The sequence below is a fragment of the Phoenix dactylifera genome, chromosome 8 (assembly GCF_051530095.1).
Source record: "Phoenix dactylifera cultivar Ajwa chromosome 8, Ajwa_hap1_PhDact_Kaust_v1.1, whole genome shotgun sequence".
In the NCBI taxonomy this organism is placed as follows: Eukaryota; Viridiplantae; Streptophyta; class Magnoliopsida; order Arecales; family Arecaceae; genus Phoenix; species Phoenix dactylifera.
In genome coordinates, this window is record NC_143197.1 from 28,228,030 (window position 1) to 28,252,773 (window position 24,744).

The 24,744-nt window shown below is 35.8% G+C and overlaps 2 protein-coding genes across 8 annotated transcripts; one reads left to right on the forward strand and one right to left on the reverse strand.

The window, feature by feature from the left end:
- Window positions 1–1,769: 1,769 nt before the first annotated feature.
- LOC148702796 (putative histidine kinase 2) lies at window positions 1,770–24,092 on the reverse strand. Of its 7 annotated transcripts, XM_088703382.2 has the most exons (7): window positions 20,657–21,557; window positions 7,165–7,221; window positions 6,531–6,755; window positions 5,763–6,461; window positions 5,244–5,619; window positions 4,282–4,862; window positions 1,770–2,109 (listed from the first exon to the last, which is right to left on the reverse strand). In XM_088703382.2, exons 2-7 carry the CDS (start codon window positions 7,213–7,215, stop codon window positions 1,900–1,902), a joined length of 2,142 nt encoding a protein of 713 aa, XP_088559508.2. In that variant the 5' UTR covers window positions 7,216–7,221; window positions 20,657–21,557; the 3' UTR covers window positions 1,770–1,899. The 7 variants fall into 7 exon arrangements, 1 of the variants encoding a protein (XP_088559508.2); XR_016396280.1 differs by lacking the exons at window positions 4,282–4,862; window positions 5,244–5,619; window positions 5,763–6,461; ... (1 more) ...; window positions 7,165–7,221; window positions 20,657–21,557 and adding exons at window positions 21,564–21,643; window positions 22,905–23,258; window positions 23,859–24,092 and having other exon boundaries at window positions 2,027–2,109; XR_016396279.1 differs by lacking the exons at window positions 1,770–2,109; window positions 4,282–4,862; window positions 5,244–5,619; ... (2 more) ...; window positions 7,165–7,221; window positions 20,657–21,557 and adding exons at window positions 8,128–8,150; window positions 21,564–21,643; window positions 22,905–23,258; window positions 23,859–24,092.
- LOC103697824 (cytochrome P450 714C2-like) lies at window positions 16,714–19,604 on the forward strand. The gene is made up of 4 exons (XM_088703366.2): window positions 16,714–17,092; window positions 17,575–17,801; window positions 18,736–18,983; window positions 19,307–19,604. The coding sequence occupies exons 1-4, from the start codon at window positions 16,801–16,803 to the stop codon at window positions 19,356–19,358; spliced, it is 819 nt and encodes a 272-aa protein (XP_088559492.2). The 5' UTR covers window positions 16,714–16,800; the 3' UTR covers window positions 19,359–19,604.
- Window positions 24,093–24,744: the final 652 nt, after the last annotated feature.

The following is a 24,744-nucleotide window of genomic DNA, read 5'->3' on the forward strand; positions in this document are numbered from 1 at the left end:
TATAAGTCCTTTGGATTATCTTTATAGCTTTTTGTGGAGAGTCTACACGCAGCTAATATTGGGTATCTCTTCAATTAATGATGTGGAAAATTAGAGTTCTGTGTGCCCCTTGTGTTATGCCAAATGGTTCAAGCACATGGGCTGCGAGCAACTGGATTTAGCCGACAAGGAGCCATGGCGGCCGTGTGTTCCCTTGGGCCTTATCCATCTACCGTCCTATTAACCCAAGAATACGGCATCCACCGCAGCCCACCCTCTGATTCAAGCACATGGGCTGCAAGCAACTGGATTCAGCCGACAAGGAGCCATGGCGTCCGTGCGTTCTCTTGGACCTCATCCATCTGCCGCCCCATTAACCCAAGAACACGGCATCCACCGCACGTCTGATCGGTTGGTCTATTAGTTGGGCCCTGAGCATGTCGTACGTGGTCCAATATTAGGATAAATGTTCGCCCGCCAAAAGAGACGAAGAGCTCGTGGTTGCACGAATTTTGAGTTGTCTTCCATCAGCCCGACATCATGTGGAAGTTGATAAGGATTTACATAAATTAGAGTATCCTTAGTCTACACACACACACACACCCCGACTGTTTAAATCAGACATGAAGTAGGAATGAACCCAATTTTCTTCATCGCTTTGGACCTTTAATGTCTTAATATTGAACTGTAACAACTCGGAACCTCACCTAAAGGTATTATTTGGGTTCCTTGATCCTATATAAGTACCCAAGATCTACCTAGCAAATAACCGATGTGGAAATAAATGCAAGCCCGCATGGATCTTCACATACTCCTTCCATTCAAGCTCTGACGTCCTCGTCAGGCTAAGGGTTCAAATCTAATCACAAACACCACGATCGGTTCGTGGTCAGCCTCAATAGATCTATGCTGCAGTGTCCTCTAGCCCACATAGATAATGGGTCAGATCCCTTTTAATATCATTTGTGACAACTCAAGACCTCACCCAAAGTGGCTAACCGAAAGGTGTTATTTGGGTTCTTTGATCCTGTATAAGTATCCAAGATCTACCAAGCAAATAACCAATGTGAGACTAAATCGCGTCCACACGGATCTTCACACGAACAGTCTCTCCATATGCTTCCATATGTATATACATATGTACATACATACATACATACATATATATACATACATATATATACATACATACATATATACATACATACATATATATACACTACTGGCTCTCCTTATTGCCTCCAAATGCCAAAGGCCTTATTGTATGGATAATTGAAGCCAAGGTTAAGCTCTCAAACCTCTTTCTATCCTGTCCCCAAATCTAGCCATTACTCATTAAGAGTCATTCGTATCTTGCTCTTCTTTTGCTTCCTATCTTTCGTCCTGAAGTCAAGGTGATAGCAGAATGTTTTAGTTAATTTGAGGATATGAAAATTGCCATTAGTTTCAAGCTTCTGAGTCCTTTTTGTTTTAAACTAATTCGGTGAGTTAGTTTGTTGGATGCAGAAGAAAGTTTGTCTGGAAGCCTCAGAGAACTAGCAGGCCCTCCATCAGATGCAGAATCACAAACTGGACAGCCATCTCAATAAGAGTCTAGCACAGTAGATAGAATGAAGTGATACTGATATTTAGAGCCACTTCATGCTTATTGTTCTTCTATTGAAAGTCACCGAAGTTTGTATTTGTAGATGAATGCTCCCTTTGCACATCACACGCACACAAAACTAGATACAATGCCATGCCCATGAAGTGTTATAATTAAGTAAACACAGTAGTCATAGAACAACCAATTTAAGCAAACAAGGAGAATGTAATAATAGAAAAACTTACAATATTTGTCTGATCTATAGTACAAACAAAGACATAATAGAAAAGAAATGACAGTTCAAATTGTATAGCAATATAGTCGATTCATTTGTTTTAGTTTTGATAAGCATTATTGATAGTTTCCAATAGCTCATTACTTTTTAGTGGCTTTGTCAAATGGAAATCCATTCCAGCGGAAATTGATTTCCTTTCTTCCTCAGGTGTCGCATGAGCAGTCAAAGCAATTATTGGGATGTGGAAACCATAATATTTTTCCTCTTCCCTTATTTTCCTTGTTGCTTCATAACCATTCATAATAGGCATCTGAGAGAAAAAGAATAAGATATCAGAAAACTGATTTAGTTAAATAAGACAATTATTGTGAAGGTACTGCAACATAACCATCATCCATTTTATATGAAATAAGAGAGTACAATGCACGATGAGATGCTTATGTGCAAGGTAAGTAGTAATAGCATTTTTAAATGGCTTGCAAGCATAGTGACAAATAAATACATCAATAGACATAATAACAAAAATAAGATAACATAAAACAGAAATACAAGTCGATGCTTAACATGGTATTTAGTGCAAAACATTATAATATGTTATATATGCATGTGTGTGCATTCTAGCAGATAAGAACTATAAACATTAAGAAAAAAAACTGAAGGGACAAAAATCATCACAAACTTTGTTATTTTATTTTCAGAAAGACTTACCATAATAGGTGAAATTTAATGTACTTTCTATCTGAAAATCAATAAATAGATCCATATGAGCACTTATGTATTGATATTCGGTTACTCTAACGATGATTTCATATGCTGCTACTCAATATACTAAAACAATTTTATTTATTTGAGCAATGGAGTGGTAATGTGTTACCACCAAGGTTTAAATCCTAGACCTAGCCTAGGATCAAGCCCTTCGGAAAGGGGTATCAACATTGGACTCGAGCCCAGTTGACCAATACAGTCAAAAAGTTTTGTCATTCAAAGTCAGCCACTTAGATCCTTATTTTAACTTGGAGTTCTTTATAGAATTTCAAATCCAAGTAGTTACCTTCCTTTTGGACGACAATGATTATTACTAGTATAAATACATAAATGCTAAATTTTTTTCTTACCTCACAATCCATTAGAATAATATCATAAGGTAAAGGCTTTAAATCTCCTTGTGGTTGGGCAGTTCCATTGTGCTTATCAGATGTTCCTTGCAAAGCCTTTGTAACCAAGTCCACAGCATCCCGCCCATTTTCAGCATGTTCAACAGTTGCACCAAGTCTTGAAAGTGTGTGTTTAGCAACCTTAGATAAAATGGGCATATCCTCCGCAAGTAAGATGTTCATGCCACTTAAGGGTGTGTCATCATCCATACTGTATCTCGATCCAGATGTTTTGTTGGTATGTTGGCTTGATTGCGAAGCAAAAGAATTGGACAATAAAGTTTTATCATCCATAGAAGAACCAAGCTCGATAGATTGTTGTCGTTCTTGCATTGTATTCATAATCTGTATTCCTTGTGGATCATCTACATTTGTTCCTCCGAACTCTTGTAAAAGTTTCAGGAGTGCATATAAACGAGAACCATGTAATGGTTTTTGCAAAACAAGATCACATTTCTCCTGATTAGAACTACTTAAATCAGCGGCCGGAGTATTGAAACTGGCCAACCAAACAATCTTGCACTGGATATTATGAATGCTGCTAGTAAAATTCTTCAAAATCGAGCATATTTCTGACATATTTCCACTGCTCAAATCAATGACAATCAAAATGTAAGTTGGCAAACCACTAAAACTTAGCTTCTTCAGACGTTCCTTAGTGGTAAGAGGCAAAGTTTGATTAGCCACATCTACAGAGCTAGAACACCCCTCATTTTCTTTGTTATAATTGAGAGATGTGGTTCTGGACAAGGAATTGCTACGTGACACTGAATCGGGCTTTGCAGAGGCACAAAGACTATTCTTGATCTTTTCGAGTGAAGGATAAAGAAGCTTGTGGTGGTCGATTGCCCATACCTTTACTCCAAGGCTTTCCATCCATCTTTGCATAATTTCTTTTGTTTCACCTTGAATCAAAAGTAGAGAGTGAATTCCTTCCATTTGAAGACCTCTTTTGAATGTCATGGCACGAATTTTTGATTGGGCAGTCACATTTTTCCCAGCAAGTTGAGTACTAGCAACAGATGTATTTCTTGGATGCAACTGAGAATTGGTATTCTCTTCACCATCCAAAGATGCATCACTTGACTTGAGAAAAATGTTAAACCTAAAACATGTTCCTCTTTCACCAGGATCTTTCTCCTTAATGCTAATCTCACCACCCATCAGTCGCACCTAATAATAGTAAACGAAAGTAGGATATCAATTCAACGAACAGAGATATAATCAAGGTAAAGCATAGAAAATTTGCAACAAATTTGTAGGCAAAAAACACAGAAAAAAACTTGAATATACGTTACAAAGAAGCAACAGATGTAATTTTTACTTACAAAGGATTGAACTATTCCAAGTCCCAAACCAGTGCCCTCATGTCCTCCAGTAGTTGTTTCTTTGACTTGCACATAGTTCTCAAAGACAGAAGCTCTCTTTTCCTTGGGTATTCCCTTACCAGTGTCCTCTACCTCAAAAATAAATTCAACAGAATCTGGGCCATGCTGAACAGGATTAAGAATTTCCATATTAGTTTCATTCTTCCAAAGGCACCTTGTCAGATGGCTTAATATGCTAGGAAAGCGGAACTCATGGTTCGAAGAAAGTTTAAAATTTTCTAAGCTAGGCTTCTTAGCCCAAGCACGCACAACCACGTGTCCCTCGGATGTGAACTTCACTGCATTGCCAAGTAGGTTATCGAGAATCTGTTTAAGCCGTCGACAATCTCCTTTGACATTTGAACATCTAAGAACTGAGCAATCACAAGGATCCCAAATCACCTCTAGGCCTTTCTTAAGAGCGACAACATGGAATATGTCTGCTGACTCCTCAAGCACTTGAGCCATATCAAATTCAACCTCTTCTAGTTGCATCTTTCCTGCTTCTACTTTACTTGTATCGAGAACTGAATTTACTATCCCTGTCAAAAAGGTTTCATCAAAAGAAATCAGTAATTTGTCTGTAGAATGTTTTCTTTCTGAATGTTACTAGAGTAACATGATAAATTACTAACAACATGAACTCCATCAGCACAACCCTTTAAGCTTGAATCAGTTGGGTATCGATAGAAAATTTTGATTTGAAGAGGAAGCTAACAAAGTTTTCCAAGATCAAGCATGAAAGAAACTAACAATGGACTACGAGCAAACATAAATGTTTTCTTTTTTTTTTAGGGGAAACAAAAATAATTTCTATACATGCATTTAGATTTATATGTATGTACATTTGTATGATGTTGAAAGTGGTTCTGTATTAAATACGCATGTCGTATCATGAAGAACCAGATAAGGAAACTATATACCTAGAAGTTGTGATGCACAAGTACTCATCTGCTCCAAGTGCCTATCCAATTTGGAATTTGGGGTGGCATCAAGACGACAAAGTTCTACTAAGCCAGTGATGCCTGCGAGAGAAGTACGCACGTCATGGCTGGCACTAGCAAATGCCAAGCTCTTATTCATACTCTTCCGCTCTGCCTGTTGAATCGCCTCCTTTTGCTTGATGAGGCTCGCATATAGAAATGCTTCCTGTATTCGCGATCTCCTCAACAGTTGCAGCATGATGGAATTTCCGACAATCACACCGAGAATCATAAGTGACAGCAGTGAGACAACAACTATCTTCATCTTATGAACGAGGGGAATTACTTCCTTATAGGGAAAAGCAATTACATATACCTAGTAAATAACCAAAATTCGATCAATTTAGAGCAAGGCAAGGCATAACTATTAATGGAAAGGACTGAACTGAAAATGACATCATTTCATAAGAAGAAAGCATCAAAAAGCTTTAATTCCAGGACCAATATCCAATGCATTACCATTCTGATTCCAGAAACATCAAGATGAGCACAACCAAAATTGTATCTCTTGCCCCAAATGCTCAAATAGTTAGTATGAGATGGATCACTGCCTGTACCTTCAGGGTTATCAAGCTGGCATGAAAAATTATCATGCTTTTCAAGTGGTAAGGTATCACTCTTATCCATTACATGGATTGAAACTGTATTATTACCAAGCACATAGCGAGTATGCGGTGGTCCAGTCTTTGCTATGACATGCCCATCTTCTGTAGCTACATACAAGTGCCCGCCCCAAAGGTTGACACGAAAAATATTATCAACGAGATCTTTCATGGCAATTCCGATGGAAATAACTCCTGATCTGGCCACTGGAGCAGTGAAAAAGAGCATCTGATCCCTAGCTTTGTTCCAGCCAACTCCCCATGAAGCATACCTGCTCTTACCATTTAATGCATCTTGAAACCATTGGGAACCAATTTGTTGTGGAGAGCAAGGAATCACATCTCCATACACCATCCCAGTATCTCGATCTACTGATTGGCTGTACCATTTATGTGCAGCAGAATAATTGGAAGAATCTGAAATATTCGAAAACATCGTGCGTGCCTGGTTCTCATCATTGTAATAGGAGAGAAGCATTCCACCATGTATACCAACATAAGATATCTGTGATATCCATGGCATTGTTGCAAATGCCAGGAACAAATTTGGCGCCACCTGCAAATCGAAAACATCAATTCAGTACCAACCTACTCTGCTAATGGCATATTGCACTCTAATATCTACCTTGTCTGCGATGTTGGAGAATGCGGACAAGTCTCCAATGGAGCTTAGCACCCTGGTGACATGAAATACAGTGGCATTCGCCTGCATCAGGAGATCCGCACGGTCATGGACGTGCGCCAGCAACAACTTGACAGGATCATAAGGATCATCCCGCATGGCGGGCTTAATTTGCTGGGTCATGAGTACCATCACCGAGATCGCACTGACGCCCAGTGCCACTAGAACCTGCATGTGTTAATGATCACAGTAGCATCTAATTCCATTTTCACGTTATTCCATCTTCCAATCCAACAAGGACGAAGGTTATTTTTATAAGCATAGATTAATGGAATAAGACAGTATAGGGAATGCAACCACATGGCCAACTAATCCTATCCGGAACCCTCTCCTAAGAGTATCTCATGAAAAAAAGGAAAAATAATAAAGAAGAGAGATGGGAAAAAAGAATGATGAACAAAAAGAAGGGATTAAAAAACAATGAAGAAAATGATATTCATGAAAAAGAGAATGACATGAAAAAAAAAGAAAACAAAAAAGAAACACGATAAAGAGAGAAAGAATGATGAAGAACGAGAAGCGATCAAAAGAAAACAACGAAGAAAACGATATAGAAAAATCGAAAGAGAAGGATTACCAGAGGGAATATGATCCAGTAATGAAGAAAAGCGTTCATTTTCGCACTCATTCTTGCCTGCATGTCAAAAAGATCAAGAAGAATTAGAGTAAGAGGATAACGCTGAAAGAAAACTAGATACGCAGCAAAGAAGATAAAGAGTTTTAACTCTCTTCCTTAAGAGCGAAGGATTATGGATGCATTACCTCTTCTTGAAATCTTCTCTCTCTGCTCTTTTTTTTTTTCATGCACCTCTTATTTTTTCCCTTCCTGCTTGTTTTGGAAATGTATAAATGCTTTATATAAAATTGATCACCAAAAACAACTCAAAGTGAGAATCTTCCCAGATTTTCTTTTTTTAGGTAACAACAGCGATAAGGCCAAAAACGATATTCACCTTCTTAAATATGTAAATTAAATAGGATACAGAAGCAAAACCCTAAGCAATGAGTATGAAATCGTTTAACCCTAGCGCATAGCAAGAAGTCGGTCCTTGGACTCCCGTTTAATTTTCCCCTTGACTCGTGTAGACCGGCAGCGAAAATATTTCTATTCATGCTTGACTCTAAGATGCTGCCACGCGACATGGAGCCCGAGCCCCCCAAACCGTGGGCCCCCACCGATTCGGTTGGAATCTTCGAGCGGCCCCCGAAACTAACGGACGCGCCGCGCGGCCTCCACCGGTTCGGTTGGAATCTTCGAGCGGCCCCCGAAACTAACGGACGCGCCGCGCGGCCTCCACCGTTGTTTTGGGCTTATCGAAAGCTATCCTTTCGCGCCTTCCCACCTCCGATCGGCGCCGGCCGGGGCACGGCGGTGGCCTCCGCGACGCGCGGAGCGTGTTCGGTGAAATGCCCGAGAACGCGCTACTCGCTGGCTGAGCCGAACTGAGCGGCTTCGCCGGTACGGTCTCGCCGGGTCTTCCGGGCCTAGGAGATTTTGAAGGCGCATATGCTCTCCTTCATGCATGATTGGATGATACGAAGTTCAAGGGCGATGGTTTCTCTCTGCACATCAGAGGTAAGGAGTCATTGATACGATTCAGTCAATTTAAATTATAATAACTATATTAGTTCTTCATTTGAAATGTTTTATGACACATGGCAAGTTTGTAGGTTGGATCTTGCTGTGCAAATCATTTCATATCTTACCAGTCTTAAATTCTGTATGCTTTCTGTTTTTGCTCTTGCGTCTAGGTGCTTGTTTCTCAAATTTTGATGTTGGCTTTAGAAAATAGCATGATCCAGCTTAATTATTTTGAAATGTGCATAATTTTGCTTCCCTCACTTTGTGTACCTGGAAGAATTAAAAATTAATTTGGTGGGAAAATACAACTCATCATTCCATGCTGATGCTTCTATGTGTTTGAATTAGATTTTTTTATTAAAAAAAACTTGAGGAGACAAGGAGGATGCGCAATACTCCTCCCAAATGATCTTGACATCAATTGATGGTCAATCTCTAGGATTCAATGTCTGAGGAGGACTTAGTGATTTGTAATGAAAACTAAGTACCTAGGAGAGACAAGTGCGTCACGAATTGAATTTTTTTGTGTGTGTGTTTGTGTTTGTTGTATGATGATGAAAGCTTCAATAAATAAGCTTGCCCTTCTACTCTTGCATCAAATATGCATGTCTTCAACCTCGCAATTGGGCAACATGCCGTGTTTTGCGGTAAATAAGCACCTCATTAAGATGCAATGACCCCTCCATGCCTATATTTTCGCACATGAACTAATCGCTAATCAATTCTACGTTCCCATCATATGCCATATTGAGAATATTAATTTTTCATGGAAAGGATGCAGTATTTCTTTTTATTATAGCTTAAACAAAATTCACATGTTTGGATTCTATGTTAGTTCTATAATATATACCTTCATAAATGTGCGATAATTATCTATCAATGGGGGTGCAATAAAAATCATGCATGCTTGTGCACTAAATGCAGTATAATAATGCTGCAGGTTTCAACTCTTTCATATGATATCCATCATAATGCTAGCTTGTGCGCATTTACGACAATTACAAAAAAGTAGAAGTGTTGACTAGTTGGCTAGAGAGAGAACTTTGCATCTAACGACTTATATTTAGCTTCTCATTACCGAGTTCCTTAACTTGTGGATGGCTAATATAAGAAAATAAAAAATATTCAAAATTTTCAAATATCTATTTTAGAATTCTCATATCGAAGTTTTTTTATCTTAGAATTGAAGAGAGGGGATTATATCTTATATTGATATCATGCACTTATAAATATGATATATCTAGAATATTGGTCCTCGTGCTTATCAATCTAATATATCTAAAATTATCATTTTTTATTATCTAGGTCAGTATAAACAAGTATATCTTAGAACATTCACTAATATATTTTTAATAAAAGTCGATCAAAATTTTTCAATCATATTCTTTTTACTATCTTAAATTAACTTTGACAAAAATATATAAAAAAAATAAATGTCCAATGATTGAAATATCAATTTTTGGTTTCCATCTAATGCTAGGATCTACAATTATCTTGTTTCTTTTTAAAATTTCTCCACCTTCCAACTTTCATCTCAGCCAATATATTCGTGATATATCTTGATATTGATCACTATATATAATGAGAAAACCTGGGCTCCCAAGGAGTGTAACCGCCTGAAAACTATAGAATTTTTGGTAATAGAGTGGGGCCCATATAAGAGAGAGCATAATTGAAAGAAAGCAAGGAGAGCGCAAATTCTCTCTACCAATAACAAAAACATGATTAAAACCCAAATCCGAATAATTTTTATCACTGGAGAAATCATCTTATAGGACTTGGGACATCTTTTATTTATATTTATAGAAATACTCATGAAAATAAAATCAACAAAATGGAAGACCATCTTTTTTAATAGAAGAACTCTCTTTTTATTTATTAAAATCTAAAAAATTTTGGAATCGTATACAAAAAAAGGAAAGAGAACTTTGGAAAGCCACCCTTTTTATCAATCTATTTGGCACATTCAATGCACCTGTCAAGATCCAGATCTCAACCTTTAAAAACCCTAGCCCTTGCTCTCTCATCTTGTTCTCCTGTAAAATCTCAAGCCCTTTCTCCTAAAATGACCTAAGGTAAGTCTCTCTAAGCAGGCAGGCCTCATCATCGTAAGTTCAACTAAGCTTAGTGTTTTTGGTCCTCATTCTTATCTTTATTTTTGCATACTTCGTGCTCATAAAACTTATGTATTCAAGCCAAGGTTAGCCTACCTTTTGTGTTCCTGCATTTAGCTTATGCATCATTATTTTATTTTAAGGAATAATATGGCGGATTCTGCTTTGCATTTCCAATATGGTGACAAAAGATTGAAAATTTACCTAGGCAAATAGATTGTTGTGGGAGTACCCTAGGCATTGAGAGGTTCTTGTTTGCTTGGCAATAAAGAGTGGTAGATCCCTGCTCTAATTTACGATTGTTTGGGTATTTTCGTAAGAATAACTTGCAGGAATCAAACCTATTAGACTTCCCAGCCTGCAATCTTTTTAAGTGCCCACCTAGGTCCCAGCCTAAGTCCCAACCTGTGGAACTATTTGGTTTACAACAAGAAAAGGAAACCTACGGAGGTCATTTTATTCCTTCTACAAAATTTGCTTAAAGAAAAACATTCGATTTGCTTAAAGAAGAATCTAAAACTAAATATTCTTTAGAATAATAATAATTAATTGCTACTTTGGCCTCCTTTGGATTTTTTTTTCTTATTATCTTTCTATTTTCATAAAGAAAAATTTATCCTGTCCCCTTTCGTTCAATTTTCCTCCATTGAGAAAACTATCAAGAATGGATGGGCATTTAAGTGACTCCCATCTATCCATAAACAAGAAGGAAAATAATAGAAGATGACATGACCCATACCAAGAAAAAAATGTTTCACATACTAATGAAAGGGGAAGTATCATAGTTGCACAGTCTGTCAACTTGAATAAAATAAAATTCACCGACATTTTCCTCAAGTTTTACAAATAGAAGTTCGCGGCATTCACTTTTCTCATTTCATTTTGAAAATAAGACATTGAATTCTTCATTTGAACTTTTGTTCAAAAGGAATTATTCTCACTCAAACCTCTTTTTCATGGAAGAGTTGTTCATAAAATCCCTTCAACGCACTTGACTTACCCCCCAACCCCAACTAATGCTCTTTTAATAAAAGATCCATACTTCACCATATCCTTAGACCTCAGGTATGAAAAAGATCCATTTTTTTGATTATGTTTATCGTTATGCGACCGAAACCTATCATCATGATGCAGCTAAACTATGGTGATTGAGGAGACTCTTCACTTCTATCCTCCTACTGCATTTGTGTTACGAGAAGCTTTCCAAGATATGAAGCTTGAAGACATTTGCATTCTAAGAAGGCATCACTCATAAATCTTCTATGTGTTACGAAACTGGTTTTTGCTGCATCCAACATAACTCATAAATCTTCTATGTGATTTAAATAAATGCACTGTGGATCAAGAACTTTGAGATCCATGAATGAGAGATCAGTGAGTCTGCATCTCCCCATGGAGTTATGATAAAGTATCCTATGTTTTTCTTTTGATTTTAGGAAAAGTTAATCTTTTAAGCGAAACAACAGCAAGCCACCTAATACTTATTGATAAATGAGATCGAGCAAGAGAAACATACCAAAGGGGGATTTTAAAAAAAAACGAAAAGAAAAGGAAAAGAAAAAGAAAATGAAGAAGAAAGAAATGAAAAGAAAAAGAACATACCTTGCATGAATACTAAAAGTTCGGTCCAACAAAAGATGAACTTATAGATTAATCAAACTTGTCCATAATTTAGCATATCTCAGATTATCATAAAAGACCGGTTACATCCTAATTGATGACCTAACCATATTTCGAAATTTGAAATCTGAATTTAAAATTTTGAAATTTGAAATTGAAAGATTTGTCCACCGAGCAACCTATATATCAATTGGATTCATCCAAGATGAGAGGAACATGCAAAAGGAGAATTAGAAAAAGAAAAAAAAAAGGACAAGGGCAACATGGAAAAGGAGAATTGGAGAAAAAAAGAAAAAAAAAGAAGGAAGAATTGAAAGGGGGAAAGATGATATCTAGCCTAAATACTAAATATTCAGTCCAACAAAAGATGAATCCATAGATCAATTGGACTCATCCATGATTTAGTATATCTCAGTTGATCATAAGACCGGCTAGATCCCAATTAATGACCCAACTACATTTCAAAATTTAAAATTGGAAGACTTAGTCCACTAAACTTTGATTCTCCGAAACTATACACCATATAGCAAAAGATTGGCCTATAGATCAATTGGTTTCGTCCATAAGAAGAAAAGAGCAACATGCAAAAAGAAAATTAAAAAAACAAAAAAGCAAAAAGCAAAAAGCAAAAAGAAAACAAAGAAGGAAGAAATTAAAAGGGAAAATATGTTACCTAGCCTAAATACTAAATTTTTGGTCTAACAAAAGATGAATCTATAAATCAGTTGCACTTATCCATAATTTAGTATATCTGAGGCTTCTGAGCTGATCATAAGATCGACTAGATGCCAATTAATGACCCAAATACATTTTGAAATTTGAAATCTGAATTTAAAATTTTGAAATTTGAAATTGGAAGACTTGTCTGATTCACCGACTATGGACACCAATATATTAAATTTGGTTTGGAAAAGGCCAACCTATAGATCATTTGAATTCATCCATAGTACAAGTCTATCCTAGCTTATTCTAAGATCGAACAGATCGCAATGTAACAACCCAACCATGCTCCAAATTTAAAACTTAAAATTTGAAAACATGTTTGGCATTACCCTAATTGAATTTTACCACCAACACACTAAAGTTTGGTCCAACAAAAAAACCAACCTATAGACCAATTGGATTCGTATATAATTTAATTCTATCGATCCTATTGCAGGACCAACTAGATCCAAATCTAACAACTCACCTATATTCCAAATCTAAAATTGAAATCTAAAATTTTGAAATATGAAAACCTATCCGCTAAGCTCCAATTATGTAATCCTTTCACTCTAGCGTCACCATGTCACCCCAATGACCCTATTACATTCCACATAAACACAAGGCGCTGCCTAAATGAGTTTTCATTAATAAAAATATCATGCCCTAAATTCGACGCTTGGGTCTTCTGTATGATAGCCATATTACCTATAGGGTATAACCTTATAAGTATGTAAGACCTGACACTTAATAATAGAAGATAAGAAAATAAGATAAATTAAATATTATTATTAATTACAGATAATTGAAGTTGTCCATAATACAAGGTCAGATATATTTAATATGAGATATAGAATTTGATTGATATTTTCTAACCAGAAGTTCCAAATCAAACTCGTGAAACTAGGCATCCTATGGCTCTAAAAAGGAGAAATAATGGCATGACAAGAATAAACACCCACATATTCAAGTTCGGGCTAATGAAAAATCAACCTATAGATCAATTGAGGTCATACATAATTCAAGCCGATCGGAACTCGGTTCAAGACTGGCCTAATCACACTCCAAATTCAAAATCTAGATTTGAAATTTGAAATTTAAAAACTTGTTTGGCCACCTTTGAATTTGAAATTTTAAAAGGTAAGTTTCTTCGACATTACCACCTCGATATCCTCGTGTCACTCCAAAGGCACTACCTAACTAAGGGCGTGTTTAGATATTTCTACAGGATTGGGCTAAAAATCCTTTAGGATTTGTCAATTGGACTGTCCATTTAAATATGGCCCTGTATCAACTAAATACCACCTAATCTAAATTCTATGGGAAGAAAAAAAATCTCCATAGATCTTATTTGTTTTGTAGTCCAAAGCCTCGAATCTGAGCTGGATTTGGATAGGCTATTAGAAAATACAAAATGGATGATCTAATGGATTCAATTTCTACAAAATTTTTAGTTTAATTCTGTAAAAATATTCAAATAGATCTTGCGTAAATATACTCTATTATCTCTCCTTTATCCCCTTCTACTTAAATTAAATGCCAAAAGCGGAGAATAAGCTCGTCCTTTCTTGGATATATGGATAACTATTTTAATAAAATTAACTTAAACAATGAAACAAAAGACAACCATCTCTTTCAAACAATTATAGAATTTAGTATATATTAAATACATATATTTATCCTTTATATTTATCTCTTCAATGAAATATATAAAATTTTAATTCTGTAAAATTAATTTTATTTATTCAAACTTATTTAGATAACTTTTTTATGTCCTTTCATAATTTATTTTGCAATGGAACTCTAAAAAAAATATTGAACATATTAAATGTTAGTACTATATTTACCTCTTCAATAGAATATATAAAATTTGAATTCTATAAAATAAATTTTATTGATTCAGACTTATTTAGATCACCCTTTTTTTGTCCCTTCACAATCTAATTTGCAACGGAACTCTATATAAAATATATGTTGAATGCTAGTATTATATTTAGCTCTTCAATATAATATATAAAATTTTAATTTAATAAAATAAATTTTATTGATTCAGACTTATCCACATAATTTTTTTTCTTCACAATCTAATTTACAATCGAACTCTACATAAAACATTTGTTGAATGCCAGTATTTTATTTATATTTTCAATAAAATTTTAATATTATAAATAATTTTTATTTTTTATATTTATCTGGATATTTTTTTATCTTTTTATAATCTATTTTGCAATGGAACCCTACGAAAGACAATGCTCGTATTAAATGCTAGTATTATTACAGATAATGATTACGACAATTTTTTTTTACTAAAATAGATGTATCATACATTAACCCATCCCTTTCAAACAATTATAGAATTTAGTATATATTAAATACATATGTTTATCCTTTATATTTATCTCTTCAATGAAATATATAAAATTTTAATTCTATAAAATTAATTTTATTTATTCAGACTTATTTAGATAACTTTTTTATGTCCTCTCATAATTTATTTTGCAACGGAACTCTAAAAAAAAATATTGAACATATCAAATGCTAGCACAATATTTACCTATTCAATAGAATATATAAAATTTGAATTCTATAAAATAAATTTTATTGATTCAGACTTATTTAGACAACCTTTTGTTTGTCCCTTCACAATCTAATTTGCAACGGAACTCTACATAAAATATGTGTTGAATGCTAGCATTATATTTACCTCTTCAATAGAATATATAAAATTTTAATTTAATAAAATAAATTTTATTCATTCAGACTTATCCACATAACATTTTTTCCTTCACAATCTAATTTGCAACCGAACTCTACATAAAACGTTTGTTGAATGCCAGTAATTTATTTATGTTTTCAACAAAATATATAAAATTTTAATAATATAAATAAGTTTTATTTTTTATATTTATTTGGATATTTTTTTGTCTTTTTATAATCTATTTTGCAATGGAACCCTACGAAAGACAATGCTCGTATTAAATGCTAGTGTTATTACCGATAATGATTACGACAGTTTTTTTTTACTAAAATAGATGTACCATGCATTAACCCATCCCTTTCAAACAATTATAGAATTTAGTATATATTAAATACATATGTTTATCGTTTATATTTATCTCTTCAATGAAATATATAAAATTTTAATTCTATAAAATTAATTTTATTTATTCAGACTTATTTAGATAACTTTTTTATGTCCTCTCATAATTTATTTTGCTACGGAACTCTAAAAAAAAACATTGAGCATATCAAATGCTAGTACATTATTTACCTATTTAATAAAATATATAACATTTGAATTTTATAAAATAAATTTTATTGATTCAGACTTATTTAGACAATCTTTATTTTGTCCCTTCATAATCTAATTTGCAACGGAACTCTACATAAAATATATGTTGAATGCTAGTATTATATTTACCTCTTTAATAAAATATATATAATTTTAATTTAATAAAATATTTTTATTGATTCAGACTTATCCACATAACTTCTTTTTTCCTTCACCATCCAATTTGCAACCGAACTCTACACAAAACATTTGTTGAAGGCCAGTATTTTATCCATGTTTTCAATAAAATATATAAAATTTTAATATTATAAATAATTTTTTATTTGACATATCTATATACTTTTTTGTTTTTTTATAATCTATTTTGCAACGGAATTCTTAAAAAAAAATCTTGACCATATTAGATGCTAGTATTTTATTTACCTCTTCAATAGAATACATAAAATTTTAATTTAATAAAATAAATTTCATTGATATGTGTTGAATGCCAGTATTATATTTATATTTCTAATAAAATCTATTTTTTAATATTATAAATAATTTTTATTTTTTCATATTTTTTTGTTTTTTTTATCTTTTTATAATCTATTCGTAATGGAACTCTCCAAAAGACAATGCACGTATTATAATATTTTTTCTAAAATAAATGTATCATACGTTACAGATATGAATACAACTAAAAAAAATTAAAAAATAATAGATTTTGGAGTCAGGTAACCCTCTCGCCTCCACCCAAAGGTTATGGATCAGAGATATGAGATTCCCTTGCTTCCTTCATCTGCTCCCAACCGTGCAGAATAGAGCCTTTCGCTTGTATAGCCCTGCACCCCCATTGTCGGGTATATAAAGCTTATAGATCAGAGAGAACATAAAGAGCTGAGGAGGAAAAAGGAGAGGAAGAAGATGGAAGGTGCTCAGTGGGACACTTTGCTCCCATTCTTTGTTGCAGGATTTGTGAGCTTCGCTGCGTTCTACCTCTCTAACATCCTCTGGCTAAGGCCAGAAAAGATCAGAAACAAACTGAGGAGCCAAGGGATAAAGGGTCCTTCCCCTTCCCTCCTCTACGGGAACATATTAGATATGAGGAGGATCGTCAAGGAGGAGAAGGAGACCCAAAAGGGTGGCAGTCGGCATGTATCAGCCAGTTATACCTCTGCTCTGTTTCCTTACTTCATTACGTGGAGGAAGGAATATGGTATGGTGAAAAACTTGGAATAAATTGCATGATATCTCTTTTTTTTGGGTAAAAATTGCATGGTATCTTTTGATTTGCTCAAGTATGTATCTTTCTAAAAAAGAAATAATTAAGTTTTTTTTCAAGAATTCTGGTTCTACTTTTCTATTTGGAAGATTTAGCAAGGGAAAATTAGATGTTATGATTAGGGGAATAACCCATTAGATCATCTTCTATAAAAGATATCTTCTTTTTTTTAAGTAAATGATCCATTAGATTTGTTGTTTTTCCTGGAATAAGAAATAATATCTGTGTAATTTCATCGTTTATCTTGAGTACAAATGGAATAAGATCATGCTATTCATTCCACTAAGAGGTTGAAATGATCCTATAGTGTTTCTTTGTTGCATTCTTTTATAACACTGTGGAAAACTCAGGCAGCTCCTTAGTCACTGCTATTTGCTTTTCAAATCTTGCCTGAATAAGAAGTTTGGAATTGGTAGGTCCAATATTTATGTACTCAACGGGAAGCATACAACTATTGCATGTAAGTCACCCTGATCTCGTGAAGGAGATAAGCCTCTGCAAGTCTTTAGATTTAGGGAGGCCTTCATACATACAGAAAGAACGCGGAGCTCTTTTTGGTCGGGGCATTATAGCATCAAATGGTGCTGTTTGGGTTCACCAGAGGAAAATTATAGCACCGGAGTTCTTCATGGACAAGGTTAAGGTAAGTTCAGCTCTTATTGGTATTTTCAAACCTTATTTGTGTTTTTGCACAGTTCATGCTTACAAAACTTTGGGTAATTTGGAGCCAAGGTTAACCTACTTCTTTAAGCCCTGACTTTAGATACTGTGGCATGGTACTGAAGCTGAATTTTTGGGCTTTTAGACATACACTGCTAATTGATCATGTGCCTAGGCTTAGAAGAGCGGCGGATTCCTGATAAAATTAAACATGTTAAGAAAACCACTAAATTGTTTGGAAAATTAGTTTGAAATTTTTCTCATAAGCTATTACCTTGTTATGCTTATACTATATTATATTGGTTGGCTATGATAATGTCAGACATTCAAAGTAGGGATTGGTAAATAATGGTGCCAAACCTTATCCATGAGATGTGCACTATCTCCGATCACTATGCAAATATATACTGTGAGCAGCGCAAATTCAGTTTTTCCTTTGATCCCCTCTTGTTTACACTCCATGTCCTGCTGCTCCCAGCCTCTAAGTGGTGGGCACATATAAACGCTTGCGCTCTTTCTCAAAACCTTATAAAGTCCTATTAACCAACCATTTCATGAATAGTGTCATAAAAATCACTTACATTTTGTTTATTTACTACAGCTGTATGCTTGTAATCCCTTTTCATATTGCTAGTATAGATATGTCTTCAGTCCTTTATGTTGACAGATTCCAACTCTGGTTAGCAACAATGTCAACCCCCACACAAGAGCCATATGAAACTCATGTATTCATGTATTATAAATGTAATATGAGATGTGGACAAGCAGAAGTTTAATATGAAATTGATTGTGAGAGAACAACTGTGATGACTAGCTATGAGTCCCCCCTCCCCCCCCTCTGTCATCTTTCTTCCCGAGCTCTAACCATTTTTAAACCACATATATGTCATCACAATGTAGAGTGCACATATTTGCAGCACATGGTGGACTTAATTGTGGAGGCCACAATTCCATTTTTGGAGTCATGGGAGAGCCTGCTTGAGAGTGAGGGAGGCACTAGAGAAATTGTAGTGGATGAAGATTTAAGAAGCTTTTCAGCAGATGTAATCTCCAGAGCTTCTTTCGGAAGTAGCTATGCTAAAGGTGAAGAAATATTTTCTAGACTTAGGCAACTTCAGAAGGCAATGTCCAAGTCAAGCATACTTATCGGGATTCCTGGCTTAAGGTAATTTGGACCCTTCTGTTAAACTTCTTTTTAAATGCTTAAGCATGCTGAGACTTAACAGTCTTGAAATAGTTCCTAATAGATTTTTAATAAGCCAAATTTATCACTGCAATCTCTATTGATCATTGTTTCCTTCTTCCCTTGGGAATACGTTTTTGCTAAGGACCATCGTAGAATTCTGTCATGTAAGTGAGTTCTCCAACAACTCACCACCAAGCTTATCTGAGTTTATTCAGATTTCTTACTCTTATCACTAAAATATATGCATATTAAATTGCTAATAACCAACATCAGATAGTAATGATAGCTCTATCATTTAACAGAGAATATTTTGAACTTGATGTGGTCCAGAACAGTTGCATTTGGCAGAGATGACTTCAATTATTTGTTTAGCAGAACAGACCCCCTCTCCCCGGTTTGTTTAGTGGGTAGGAGGTTGTGTTAATGTCAAGTGGACAATTTTTACACCTATCTTTGGAAACAAATCTTTCTTTATTAATAGGGAGGGACGAAGCATCTTTTGTCCCATCCTACCCACTATGATTACAATAAACATTACTCCTTGTCCAGCCCACCCACCAAAAAATAGCAATATGTGGCTTCCATTAAACACTAGACAAATTCTTAATGGCCTGAGGACACCTAAGGACAAAAGCATATGCTCTATCAAAATAAAGGAATGGAACATATTAACTTTTCGATAGTTTTGGGTATTTGAATACATCATTTATTAAACATCTTCTCTATCAAAAACAAAACACTCTGTAAAAATATTTGCATAAGGTGACCTAAGTAGCAGAAGATTGCCAAGTTTGAATTTCTTTTCCCAATCATATTTCACATTTCTACGAGTGTCGTATTGGTGGTTTTAACATCTAGGATGCAACAAGGAGCATGATATTTTTTTGATTTTTTTCTATAAGAAAGCAGTTAAAAATGATGGTATGACAAGCCAAAAAAAATTTCTTAATTGCAAATTTTACCTGTTTTTCTGAAGAGTCAAATATTTGACCATGCATTTAACAAAGTTAATGATATTCCTCAAAATTAAAGATTCACACTGATCATGGTTTACAAATATTTAAATCTGTAAAAATGAAGATCATATATGTTTGGAAGCTTTCTGCTTATGCATCAAGGAAATGCAAAATAAACAGTTCTAAACAATATTTGATGATAATATATTGTAAAATTGTCCAACAAGGAAATGCAAAATTCTATTTATTGGCCAAATGGGTTTGGGTTTTGGGTTCTGGGTTTCAGGTTCCGGGTTCGGGTTCAGGTTCGGATTCCGGGCTCGGATCTGAACTGGGTTTCGGATTTATTTTTTTTTTTATTTTTTTTTTTTGGGTTTCGGGTTTGAACCAGGCCCAAGTTGGGTCGGCAGTGAATAGGACCCGTGACAGGCGCTTCTTCTTCCCCAAGCCCCCACGGACAGGGGATGAAGAAGAAGAGGAAGAAAGGACCGGGGGGGGGGGGGGGGGTTGCGGCAGGGTGGCCGGACGGTGGCCTGGCCGGCAGCTTGCGAGGGACGCGGCCGTCGGTAGGGCGGTCGTGGCCGGCAGCAGGGTGCCGCGGCGGCTCGGCCGTGAAGGGAGGGTCCGAGGATGACCTCGGTTTGGGGGCCAAACAGAAAAAAAACATCATGAAATAAAGGGCCAAAAGAGGCTTACCGGTGCTCGACGGAGGCGGCAGGAGGGAGGTCTCGGCTGCAGCTGCTCGATCCGGTGGTCAAACGGCGGTGGCAGCGGCGCTTTTCCGGAGAGGAAGAAGATTTCAAAACAGGGGAGACTCGCGACAGGGTTTCGGACAGCACTCGGCCGGGAGGGCACGCCGATCACCAAGGAGAGGAGGAAGAGGGAAGGAGGGAGGAGGAGGAGGAGCTTGGAGGTGCCCTAGGGAGGAGGGCTTGGGGGGTTTTATCACCCCCTTGTATCGGCTCTCCGCCGCGTGAATCGCGGCGGCCGAGCGAAATCCGCGGCCGGGATTGGCCGCGGATTGATCGGAGGGGGGGGTGCCGCGGGATCCCTGCGGCGCCCTTGCCTCATTTCTTAACATCAACTTTCCTTAACATCAACTTTCCCTCTTGAACCTCCCCATCCCAAAAATTCCACCCCCAGGAAAGAAGGAAAAAAAAATACTAGCATGCTTCTACAGAGGGATGGGTTTTTATTCCTGCTAATGGTCTTTTATATATCCTAAATTACCTTCGCCATGACTTCACACTAGTTCAAACTGGGATGACACCAATTTTAAGAGCAGAAAAGGTTCTAGAAATGTTATAAAGCATTCAGTGCTCTATGTAGCCGACCACCTAATGACTGCTTAAGACTTACCATTCTACCTTAAGATTGAGATATATTTCTAAATTTGTGATATTTGGCATCATCCTCTCTCACTTACTCTAGCACACGTGTGTATGCACGCAGTTATTAGAAGATCCATAAAATGGCCTACTAAGAAACTTAATATTTCACCAACAAATCAAGAAAGATGTTAAAGGACAATATCACATACTATCACAGTTTGCTTTTCAAACCTAAATATATTAACCAAAAATAAGTCAAGAAGCATTCTTACCACTCCAACAAATTTTCTAGAGTAATTGCTCTTCCAAGTTGAGAAAATATTAGACAAGGAAGGAGGAGAGAGAAGACTAGCTGCACAAATATCAAAACAGGCTGTTAACAACCCCACTGGAGAACTTGGAAAGAGATCAAAAGTAATTGACAAATTAACACGATTCCTTTTTTTATTTCCAATTGCTCAAAAACAACAGTCTAATCTTCATGAATTATGAAGCAGAAAAATAACACCTGCAATAAATTCGGCACTATTTGTGAAAATCAAAGCACTAAAATGATCTCATACGCTTTAACCAGACTTGCTAAATGGGTATGTAGAGGTGAGAAATTTCCTTTGCAGTTATTGTAAGGCCTCCAAAAATATCTTGCAGTTCAGATGTACAAAAGGATAATGATAACTTTCTTCAAGCATGCAAAGGGAAAGACAATTAATATTCACATTATCATTCAATTAAACGAGTCCCTTGGGATACATCTTACTAATTATATACATTATCCAATTAATGGGATGATACTGTTTGATAAAAAAAAAATTGCACTATTCTTCAAGGATTGCCCTATACCCAGTGAGATGGCCCCTACTCCAAGTGACGGTAAGATCACACCAAAACATTACATATTTTGGGGGACCCCACCTGCATTTGATGAAGGTACCAGATCCGTAAGAAGGTCCCCATCATGGAAAATTTATACCATACAAAAATCTACTATTTTAAGTGGCGAACTTTGGAAGCCAACTGATGGATCAAGAGAATTTAAGACTACGATAGGTTGCTGAGAAAGTGTAGGAAGGATATGCACGAAAGAGGACATAATTTTCTCCATCTAGATTCTAGGCATACTTAACCCATTTCCACCCATTTTTCTCTACTTACCTTTCTCAACAATCAAACATAGAGTAAGTAGTAGTGCTGCCACAGGTAATGAATAAAAAGACAACTTTCTTTACCCACTGCTCCCTCTGTTTTTCTTTCCACCTTGACCCATTAAATTCCTTTTTAATCAGTTTTGTACCATTCCATAATATTTAAATAACAAATCGACCTCTTTAAAATTAAAACTGCTGTGTCTCTGTGTGTTGTGTGTATGCATGCACGTAGATGAAATCAATTAATATATTTTGAGAAAAAAATTATTCAGTTTTTGCTGGAATTTCAAAAAGTGAGATCCGAACTATGTAAAACTTTCAAAATTTGCTAACAACCATATATAAACATTACTTAAATGTCAAAGCAAAGAGAATGTGGAAAAGGAAAGAACTTGTTTTACCCCTATCTTCTTTTATCATAAAACTAATAAAACAAACGAGCAATTAATAAAAACTAATTCTGCTTACCCCATTAAGAAGCTTACGGCCATTGGCAGGAAGGATATTCACATACTTGGAGGCCATGAGACACCCCATAAAGCAGATAGTGAAGACCTTTGCAATTGGCAGAATAGCAAACTTCATCGTGGCAAGGATGGATTGCCCTCCACCCCTCTGAGTGTCCACCAGGATGGACAACAAAGACTTCTCCATTTTACCTCCGTAATGAATCTCTCAACCCAGAGGCACAAATCTTTACGCATACACCGCAGCAGCTCCCAAATCACCAACAGAATCGTGAAAAGTTGTGGAATTCAGCATTCCACGAAAAAAACTCCTCCAAACCCGTAGCTTTAATAGAACCTATTGTAATGCTTATTCCTGCAACGAACAAGAAGAGCAGGCAACGTTCACTCTTTTGTGAAACATTTTTTTTTTTAAAAAAAAAGCACTTTTTAACTAATAACAAGTTTAGCACGACATATTAGAGATAAAAATAATACATTGAAAACTTACGTAAAGCTCAAGAACGTAGATAAAATAAAGATAATTCTATTAATGCAAGATGATTTCCAGTAACATATTCCTGTTTCGTTAGAAATTCACGAAGAAAGGGGTAGAAAACCGCAGAAAGAAACCTCAAATCCTCCAAAGAAATCTCGAAAACCCCAAACAGAACCCTTCATTCATTCTCGAAAGGATTTTATCCTCTTCTTTTTTATTCTCTCTCTATCTCCTTTTCAGAGCAAAAACCTAAATATCAACCCCACCGCCAAAAAAAGAACAAGAAGATAAGCAGACCACCAAACAAAGAATAAATAAATTGGGTCCATTCTCGAGAATTCTCAGTAAAAAACGTCATTGCCGGACATAAATCCTTCACTAATCAGACGCGGAGAAAAACTAATAAAATACCAAAATTTCATAACTCTTCTCTCCAATTCTTGAGTTCCAAACCCATTCCTCTCCCAAAAAAAATACCTGGATTCTTCCAAACAAGAATTCAAACCAGAGCACAAAAATCCTCTTCCAAGTCCAAGATTTAAAGAATGCTCGAATATTTAATCCACTCCAAAGCCCTTAAGATTTGGGAGGAAACTTCGAAGAGGCGGGAGGAAGGGAGAGAAGAACGAGAACTCTTTCGAAGATTCGAAGATTCGCCTGCTGGCTTCCGGCGAGTTCCGTCCAACGGCCTACGACCCTGCAACTCTTGAAACCCGAGGATCGTTCCGTATATAAAACAAATACGGATCCGGTCAAAAGTTCTGGATTGCCCCCGACGTTTGGGAGAATAACGATGATACCATTCCGTACGAGAACAACCGGCCGCCCGCATAATTCTTCACTTCTTTGAAAGTACGAGCCGTGGGACCATGCAATCTCTCTCTTACTCCGGCCTGCCTGCTTGCCTCGCTGACTTTAGGAAGCTCTCCCTTCAAAGTTGGGAAGATTTTTTTTATTTATGATATCCTAATTTTCATACCATTTTGTGCAAGTGTAACTTGAAAATCTTACTTAAAATAGTCGTGTTACTGCATTTAATCGAGAATCTTCTTTGTAAGGACGTAAATTCAGTTTTAAATGTGACACATAGGGGATTTTGTAGTTTAATGTGGGTTGAAATTACCAACTCCATTTTTTAATGATTTGCGGCTTGTTCAGAAACTTTTCTTGAGAAAACAAAGCTTTTTATAAAACTATAATATTGTAAATGCGCTGATTCTGATAATCTATGTTATGTCATATGTAAGCTCTCAATAAGAAATACAATGGAGAAATGTCATATTAGGAGTATGTTTGATGTTACTTAAAAAAAAAAAAAGTATGTTTATAATTTTTTAAAAAATAGGTTCTCTAAATATATATA